The 10,282-nt window shown below is 39.2% G+C and overlaps 1 protein-coding gene across 1 annotated transcript; it reads right to left on the bottom strand.

Annotated features, from left to right (window-relative positions):
* Positions 1 to 6,103: 6,103 nt before the first annotated feature.
* Positions 6,104 to 9,650, bottom strand: LOC115223685 (cilia- and flagella-associated protein 57-like). Its single transcript, XM_036512428.1, has one exon. The coding sequence runs from the start codon at positions 9,605 to 9,607 to the stop codon at positions 6,230 to 6,232; it is 3,378 nt and encodes a 1,125-aa protein (XP_036368321.1). The 5' UTR covers positions 9,608 to 9,650; the 3' UTR covers positions 6,104 to 6,229.
* Between the last annotated feature and the right edge of the window lie 632 nt (positions 9,651 to 10,282).

The raw sequence follows: 10,282 nt of genomic DNA, 5'->3' as shown, positions 1-10,282 counted from the left end.
TGTTTTGTGTTGGGTGTTATAAAAAACACAGTAACAACCACACGGATAAAGGATCGTTTGTTTGTCGAAATAAAAAACATTGTTAGAAATATCCGAACTGATTCCAATCAAATATTTTAAAATCACTTTTGAAGAGAAAGCCATTCGAAAACTTTTCCCTAACTTACCTGATTGCTGTTCCTAGGACGATGTGTTATGGTGATGGAAATCCGAAAGCGAGGCTTTAAATAATGCTGGTCACGTGGTCCAAATGACGGCCTTTTTATACTCTTTCGTGTCTTTATTCATTCCTTACTTTCTCTACTTTTTTTTTTCGTAATTTCGTCATACTACACACACACGCACACAAACACACATATAGAAAGAAACACACAAATATAGAAACACATACAAACACACACACACGTACGCACACATTTGCATACTTGACTGCATTGCAAATGCAACAATAAAAACCATTGTTAAACGATTCCAAAATAAAATATTATTGATTTATGCAGGTTTCAGAGGAAGAAGACTTAAATTTATCAATAATTATATACTTGTAAGGTCGTTTGGACCGAACTTTTCCACCGTTGCTGACATAGGACGTAGCAACGGTGGAAGAGTTCGGTCCAAACAACCTTACATGTATATAATTACTAGCAGTATCGCCCGGCGTTGCTCGAGTTTGTAAGGGAAATAACTATAAAGCATTTTTAGAGAGTTATAGCCAAAAAATAGCAAAAAAATGGGAAAAAAATTATGGTAAATTTTTTTTGATAGTTAAAAAGGTCGAGTTGCGTCCCCTAGACCATCTGTGGTTTGTGTTTCTGATTGTCGACCCCATGTCGAATTTATCGATCTTTTTCAGAACTGGGGGAACTTTTCAAAATTTTCGCTGCGTTAGTTTTGAATTATGACATTGGGCTATGTGTGTGTCAAGTTTCATCAGAATCGGTTGAAATCCGTGGTCAGGGTGAGGGTACAACCAAACAGACACACAGAAACACACACAGACAAACTGCCGTTTATATATAGAGAGATTTCCATGGACAGCGAGCCTCACCAATGGAGAAGTTCTTAAGTAGATCAGGCCGAAAATGTCGCTAGAAGCTAGGATCACCAAGCATAGATTGGCATATTTCGATCATATTATGCGAGAAAATCCCTGGAGAAGGACATCATGCTCGGAATGGTCAGTGGCAAGAGAGGAAGATGATGGGTGCCAGTGAGCGGCAACGTGGGCGGGAGCAGGGGAACGAGCCAGGTTGGGAGGTAGAGTCAGGGAAGGAGCTGTAGACCAAGAGGTCTCGTAGGTTATGGGCTCGTTTGAAGGAGGGGAGGGGTCGGTTAGGGAAGAGGTGTGAAGTGGACGGGTCGGACTGGAGATGCCGGAAAGCTCGAAGAATGGTGCGTTGGAGAGGTAGGGTCGTGGGGTGGTAAGTGAGGGGGAAAAGGAGGCGGGAGACTACAGGGCGGGTTCGGGGGGAGAGAGCAGATGCACGGTCTACGGAACGTGCTCTGGAAAGGGCGGTGTGGATAGTGGTGAGGGGGTATCCACGTAGGATGAAGTGGCGAGCCATGAGTTGAGACTGAGTCTCAAAGTCATGGTCGTCACTACAGAGCCTACGTAGACGGAGGAATTGGGAATAGGGAAGGGAAAGCTTGGTGTGTTTGGGGTGGGAGGAAGAGAAGTTTAGGTATGAGTGTGAGTCTGTGTGTTTGTAGTGAATGGAGGTGGTAAGAGTGGAGTGATGAATGCTGACCGAAATGTCGAGGAAGGAGATAGAGGTGTTGGAGATAGTGGAGGTGAAGTGGAGGGCAGGATGGAAGGATTCAACGAAAGAGAGGAAGGAATCTAGATGTTCACGGGAGAGTGAGGTGGCACCGATAATGACGTCAATGTAACGACCGTATAGTTCGGGAGTGGGACCAGTGAAACTAGAGAATATTTGGGCCTCAACATAGCCAACGAACAGGTTCGCATAGTTGGGGCCCATTCGCGTTCCCATGGCCACTCCCGAGAACTATTGGTAGAACTCGCCCGCGAACGAAAAGCAGTTAAGAGAAAGGACAAGTTCGGCCAGACGAATGAGTGTGGAGGTGTCGGGTTCGGGGTTGGGGCGGCGGTCGAGAAAGTGTTGAAGTGCCCACAGTCCTTCGTGGTGAGGGATGACGGTATAGAGGCTCTGGATATCCATTGTAAAAAGTATTTTGGAGGAGCCGGGAGGAAAGGAGAAAGAGTGGAAAAGCCGGAGAGCATGGTTGGTGTCGTGGATGTTGGAGGGAAGAGACGCCACTAGGGGGGGGCAAGGACACGGTCGAGGTATTTTGAGATGAGCTCCGTGGGGCATAGCAAATAAGAAAATAGAGAAGCGAGAGGGAGAGAGAGAGAGAGAGAGAGAGAGAGAGAGAGAGAGAGAGAGAGAGAGAGAGAGAGAGAGAGAGAGAGAGAGATGTATGTATATTGTCAAACAGACTCAAAAGAGGCTGTTGTTGGCATGCGTCGGCAAGACTTTTACACTAAAACCAATAAAAATGCAGTGAACTTGCCGTGGAGAGTGGAAAATCCAGTTTTGAACAGAATCCTTTTTCGGGGAAAATTTGAAAGAAAAGAAATTTATAAAAGACAACAGAATTTTACATCAGCAAATTTTTTTTAAAAATGGCAGTCACTGAGAAGGAACGCAGGACCACGTGAGCTTCATACGTAAACCAGAAGTGGGAGGAAAAACAGTGTGAAAAGGGAAACTAAAAGAGTGATGGAATGAGGGGAGTGAGATGAAGGAAAGGGAGGGAAGTCGAAAGATAAGATAGAGTTTAATGAACAAAGCGGAGGTGTAAGAGGGAAAGGAGGAGAAAGAAAAACTCTCATTTAAACTTGTCCCATTCTAATCTCTAAATATATAAAGCTGAAGTTGTCTGTGAGTGGCAGGTTTGGTAGCCTTCAACTAACACTATCTCCTCCGAGACCCTGCGGCGCAAGTTGACCAAAATTGAGAGTATGATAGAAGAAGGCTTGCTCTTCATTCCGTAGAAGATAAAATTCAAATCAGACCATGTCAAGACCAAAAATTATTTGCATCAAAAAGGTGCTTTTTTTTCTATGAAAATCCCTATTTTTTTACGATTTTTTGACTGCTGTGTCGCCATTTTTCGGTGTATTTCAACCAGAAAAATGTTCACTTGATGCAAAATCTTTACTTTTCAAAAATTCCAATTCTAAAGGGTCGAAAAGAAAACAAGCCCGAGCAACGCTGGGCTATACTGCTAGTCTTTCTTAAAATAAAACACGCGGGTGAAGTAAATCTCGTAGTGTGAAGAAGAATCAATACAAGCGGGTAAAACAACACAACGTGCGTTTGTTGTGGTAACAAGCTGTTAATGCTTCGCTGTCTGTTGATTGGCTAAAATTGCACAAATTTCCCAACTTTAATTCCAAATAACATCAAATTCGGCAATCTTTCGTCTCTAGTTGACCTTTCCGTCGATTTCCGTAAAAAAAAAATTTTTTTTACATATGGGCTTGCGGGAACTTTTGAAGTAATGAGAGCGAAAGAGACTAAGAGAAAGCGATTGTATGACGAGGGAAGTTCTTTTGAAGTTACCGTGCATGGGAGCATTGATGTATATGTGTGTGTTTGATGGGGTGTGGGAGACAGACAGTATGTTGTGTAAGTGAAGTGCTTCTGTTAGTGTGTGTGAAGAGACAGTAATGTGTGAAAGAAAGATAACTGGAATTTTTTACTCGGTGTATGTGTATATGTATGTATATTACTTCAAAAGTTCCCGCAAGCCCATATGTAAAAAAAAAAAAAATTTTACGGAAATCGACGGAAAGGTCTACTAGAGACGAAAGATCGCCTCAAATTCTTTAACTTACGAGATAAAATAATTCGTTGATCGTAATCAAAATTCAGAGTTGCATTGGTACACCAAAATTGAAAGCAATCGGAGCAAAATTAAAGGGAGGTTCATTTTGCGAATGAGAAAGGCTAGATCTGAATTTTTAGTCGAATGTATCGACCCTAGAATTTTTTTTTAGTTGATTTTCAACCAGCGCATGAAGTCAAGCTTAGAAAGTCTCTTTGATCTTTTCCTTTTGAACGGCACATGCCAACACAATTTCTAGTTAACTAAACACTTTAAAACTTCGTATACTGGTAGAATGTGTCAAAATAAAACATTTTTTTTCTCTCTTGGCTTTCTTGATAAAATTGTAATTCGTTTGTTTAACGTAGTTTAATTTTTCGAATTTTTAACCAATCAATTGCCTCTAATTGAGCTAAAATCATTTGCTGCGTCTAAAACTGAGACAACATCCTGTCACTAACCCTAACTCTAACCCTAACCCTCACCCTCACCCTAACCCTAAATTTTAGCCTTTCGTATTTTTTTCTTAATTGTTAAATTAATTTAAGGATAACAATTAAGAAAAAAAAAACACGAAAGGCTAAAACGAAAGCAATGGAAAATAATTTAAACAATTAACAAACAAAATAATTCTATAATTTTATACACACGCTTTCTGTACGTATACATAACGAAATGCTAAAACGAAAGCAAAAACTCAAAACAAAAACAAAACGAATAATTTTAGACACACGCGTAACAATTAAATTAATCTAACAATTAAGAAAAAAAAAACGAAAGGCTAAAATTTAGGGTTAGGGTGAGGGTGAGGGTGAGGGTGAAGGTGAAGGTTAGTGACAGGATGTTGTCTCAGTTTTAGACGCAGCAAATGATTTTAGCTCAATTAGAGGCAATTGATTGGTTAAAATTCGAAAAATTAAACTACGTTAAACAAACGAATTACAATTTTATCAAGAAAGCCAAGAGAAAATAATGTTTTATTTTGACACATTCTACCAGTATACGAAGTTTTAAAGTGCTTAGTTAACTAGAAATTGTGTTGACATGTGCCGTTCAAAAGGAAAAGATCCTGTCTCTCCACATGCTAGAAATAAAAGCCAAATCTCTTAGTGCTGACTTCTTACATCACTATTCTCTCCTTGTGGACGTTAGGGGACGCCGGCTTATTGAAGACACTATCTCATTCGCCGTCTCCGGAAAGAATTCTTCTGTTCCTGTTATGAGCCTTTCTTTCTTTGTGGCTGCTTTGGGTGATTCTTACCACCAGTTATCTCTCATCACACGATCCTTTACAAATTGGTACCCCGAGCTAAAAGATCTAGAGCTTTCGTTTCAACAGCCATTGAATTTTGTATTTTGAATGCTTCGCGACGTTCAACTTCAGGATTGCCTCTACATTATCATTCATCACAAGTGGAAAGCTAAAAAGAAAAATTTTTTCTACGTTAAAGATTTTCATTTTGTCAATGAATTCCAGAGCCTATAACTAAAGACTTCTTTGCAGCTGAAACCTTTTTAACTTGTGTAGTAGAATACATTTGTGGTCATTTGACTGCGGCCATGCTGGAGCACCGCCTTTAGTCGAGCAAATCGACCCCCAGGACTTATTCTTTGGAAGCCTAGTACTTATTCTATCGTTGCTTTTGCCGAACCGCTAAGTTACGGGGACGTAAACACACCAGCATAGGTTGTCAAGCGATGTTCGGGGGACAAACATATACACACACATATACATACATACATACATACATACAACACATACATACATACATAAATACATTCATACATACATACATACACACATACATACATACATACATACACACATACATACACACACACATACATACACACACACATACATACATACATACATACATACATACATACATACACACAGACATACATACAAACATACATACACACATACATACATACACACACACATACATACATACATACATACATACATACTACATACATACATACATACATACACACAGACATACATACAAACATACATACACACATACATACATACACACACATATACATACACACACATACATACATACATACACACATACATACACACACATACATACATGCATACATACATACATACATACATACATACATACATACATACATACATATGTATGAAAACGATGGCATGAAAGACAATAAAGTGAAAGAATTCAGTGAAATTGACTTTATTAATTAATAACAATAACCTTTAAAATAGTAATTACTTAACAGCACGGTTTTTATTGCTGAATGTAAAAACCGGCCGTTTCGTTTCGTTTTGTTTGAATGATTGAAGTCCAATGATCAAAAATTAGATCCATTTTCTTTTTCGTTTTTCGTTTTTTTTTCATTTAGCTCGTTCCATTATAGACAGCAAACGACGGTTCTTTTCTCTCTCCAATTGCAACACTTCTCCCATTTTATTGCATTTATTTACCAGGACCTCATTCTCCAGAGAAGCGTTTTTCACGGTGCGGTTCAACTGGTGCTTCAGTTTGTGTATGCTGTATTCGAAATGGTTCCGCTGCCGACCCCATTCCACCTGTATGTTGGGATCTGTAGTGACAATCTTATCGACATTCCTCTCGATGTATTTGGCATAGAGGGCTTTGATACTGCTCTTTAACCTCATCGGGTCTTGTATGAAGGACGTGCAGTCGATAAGATCGGCGCAGAACCTATCCAACAAAGCTGTTTTCCGATGTAGCGACATCCGTTCTTTGCTCAATTCTAGAGAAGTGGCCGCCAGTTTCTGTTTCGTTTCTGCTGTCGTGTGGTCCATGATGATAAACTGTTGAGTGAAGTTTTCCAGTTCGCTTTGCATAGCTTTGATCTGCTCCTTCATGTTACTAATTTCCACCTCCCTCTGTTCGATTTGCTGTCTCAGTTCGATGATCTTGTTGTATTCAAGTTCGCATTTCAGTTTCTCGATTTCATGATTCTTCAACTTCAGATCATAGAACCGTTTCTCTTCGTCCTGTAGTCCGTGATCTTGGTTCTGTAGTTCTTTCTTTAAACTTTGTATATCTTTCTCTAGATTACCTATAATAATGTTCAGTCTCTTTATCTCGAGTTTATACTTTTTACACTCTTCCTTGCTTTCTTTTAGTTCTTTGGGGAAAGCTAAGAGCTTCTTCTTCAAAATACTGTTTTCATCTTTGATTTTAGAATTGGAATATCTCTCGTGATACAGCTGTTGTTCGTAATCGGTTTTTGTGTAGACGATTTCCATATCTGCATCTTCCTCGATCTGTTTTTTCATTTCATCGTATTCTTTCTGCTGCAGCATAATATCCTCCAGGCGCTGCTCCAGTTTCTTCTCCACTTCTTGAAGTTTCCCTTCGTAGTGTGCTGTCAATTGTTCTTGTAGAAGTTCTTGCTTTTCTTCCAGTTCTTGTACCTGTTGGTCATGTTCTTCTTGCAGTCTTAACAACCTATTATGAAGATCCTTGAATTTTTCATATTCTTCTAATAACTTTTTATCGTTGGCAGATTCGATGAACTGAAGTTCTCTGCAGTGCTTTTCCAGCATTTCTGTCATTATCTCGTCATGTCTGGATTCCTGTTTGGTTTTGTCATTCTGTAGGGCTTGGTTTTTGGTTTTCAAATTTTCCATTTCTTGAATAAATGTTTCGGTCATCTCTCTTATTTTGTCGTTGTAGCTCATGTCTTTGAGATGCATCTGGTATTCGTTTTCCATGTTAAGTTCTTCTACACGAGATTTCAACTCTGCAAGCGAACTATTTTTTTCTTCCAAATCGGACCTTGGGATTAAGATCTCCTCGGACCAAATAGTACTCCGGTCACGTTTCAAAGCCCGACTTTCAGCAACGTTTACCTTCCATATTGCTATCGAGGCATCTTTTGATGTTGAGATTAAGTATCGATCATCAGTTGTAAAAGTCATGTGTGTAGTGTCGAGACTATGACATGGATAATCAAGCCATCTTCCCGGAAGCATTATAGGATACTCCAAGCTTCTTATATAACCATTATTAGTGCCAACAAATAGCATTGTATTGGACCATGACAGAGCAATTGAAGTGAAAAGCACGTCACCCGATGGAAATGTTCGCAGTATGTCAGACTCGTGGATTTCTTTCATAGAATAATCTGAGCCTACGGCATAGAAATTCTTGTTTTCGAAATTTATAATGACATCGTTATAGGCGCAGGATTTCAAGACACACTGACCAATTCGTTTCCCGGTTTTTAATTCCCAGTCATAAACAGCCCCATCCAAACCGCATGAGATTAGATTATTATCATCCATACACCAGGCGGTAGCTTGAACTTTGCCGTTGTGACCTTTCAGGTTGGCCAGCATTTCGAAAGTAATCGACGAGTATACCTGTATAAAGTTGTTGTTGACCGCCGCGAACATGTGCCCACCTCGACTGAAGTTGCAATGTGTACACATGCGGATACTGAATTCCTTAAACTGTTTGAAGTCGTCTCTGAGAATATACATGAAACGTAATTTGTCGCTGAAACCTGCCAGAAGAAATAGTCCCATTGGGTGCATAGATATGCTGTATACTTCTTCTGAAAAGTCTTTAGAAAGTTCTAAGGTAAACGTTTCATAGTTCCACACTTTTATGGAACCGTCCAGAGAGCTGGTTGCAATGAGAGGCTTCCACGAGCAGACACAACAGCCAGTGACAGATTTATAATGGAAAGGCTGTACTAAAACATCAAACACGCTCGTCTGCTTCATATATTTCGTTTCAGGTGGATTAACTTGTGTAGAATACATTTGTTTCATATTGGTGCTAATAACGAGAACATCCTCCGTTGGATTCACCACCATCCATTTTATTACCTGGTCGCATAATTTGTTATTGTCCAATGTATCTGACGGTAGCAAAACATCCCTAACAAACTTGTAATTATCTTTGTCTTCAACTCTTTCAAAAAACTGCACATATTGCGTACCACACGCTGTAATAAACCCTTTAGAATAACTTACGATTGCTGTCACTCCGTGCGTCCTTGCAGCATCGTTTGGAATATTCAAATATTGGAATACGTTAAAATCGAGTCTTAAATCCGTACCTTCAATAAACAACACTCTTCCATTGCCTGTACCCACCAAAAGACGCTCGTTCGCATCCCAACAATAGCATTTGAAATCTCGAGGTTCGATCTTCGGGAAATTGAACTGTTTGAGGTTACCTTCGACGAATCGGAATGATTTTAGAAGTCCATTACCAAAAGCATACACGTTAAGATGATCCTGCGGATTGAAGCTGATAAAATTAAGAGTCTCTGGTACCGCAGAATTCGTGACTTTGGCTGTTATGAGTAGCCTCGATTTTTCCCATGACCAGTAAAGGAGAGTTCGTGATGGATCGTCACATATCGCTATGATGCATCGAGAATCAGATGAAAAAGACAAACTAACTATTTTACAAGAAAATAATTCCGGACAAACTAATGTCTTCTTTTTCCGGAAAGCAAACAAATCAAGAATGTTTACAGACGGTTTCTCGTATTTCAAACCAACAGCGGTATAGCTACGGTTAGGACTAATAGTCATGGCAGTTATTTCAGCTCCTTTCTCTGATGCTAAGAGCAATCGCATGGTCTTCTGTTCGGTGTTATAAAAGACACAGTAACATCCACACGGATAAAGGATCGTTTGTTCATCAAGATAAAAGACATTGCTAGAAATATCCGAGTTGATTCCAATCAAATATTTTATTGTCGCTGTAGAGATAGACATTTTAAATAGAAATAAATTCCCTGACTTTCCCGGTCGCTTTTATTATAAGTTAAAAGTGAAATTAAATCTGACGTCACATGATGCTAGTCAGGTGACTGAAATTTTATTCAAATGAAGACAGTTTCCCATTTTTTCCTATTATTTCGACATTCTGATATTTTTTTGATTTATTAATTTATTTATTTATTTACTAAAGTTCTGTTATGCTACCAACACACACGGACACACTCACACACACACATTTCTGACGAATGAAAAGCATACAACTCCCAACGAATTTCACGTACATACACGCATCTTTTAACAAATTTAAGGCACCCACTCACAAACACACACATATATATCTTTTAACGAATTTGGGGTACACACATACACACACACACACTCACATACTTTTGATGAATTTAAGGCAGAAATACACACACGCATCTTTTGACGAATTAAAAACACGCACGTCCACATACACACGCATACGAACACACTCACATACCACTACACATCTACATACACACGCGCGCGCACACAACTACAAACACACATGCACACACACACAAACACACACACACACTACATACACACATGTTTTGAGAAATTTACAAAACACTACACACTTATACACACACTTTTAAAGAATTTTATGGTTCACACGCACATACATCTTTTAACAAACTTAAT

The sequence above is a fragment of the Octopus sinensis genome, linkage group LG23 (assembly GCF_006345805.1).
Source record: "Octopus sinensis linkage group LG23, ASM634580v1, whole genome shotgun sequence".
Classification (NCBI taxonomy): Eukaryota; Metazoa; Mollusca; class Cephalopoda; order Octopoda; family Octopodidae; genus Octopus; species Octopus sinensis.
The sequence above is the reverse complement of the archived record's forward strand: the minus strand, read 5'-3'. Positions and strand labels throughout refer to the sequence as shown.

What these genes read in the sequence shown, in the direction of transcription:
- LOC115223685 (XM_036512428.1), bottom strand. Translation starts at nt 9,607, where the DNA reads ATGTCTATCTCTACAGCGACAATAAAATATTTGATTGGAATCAACTCG.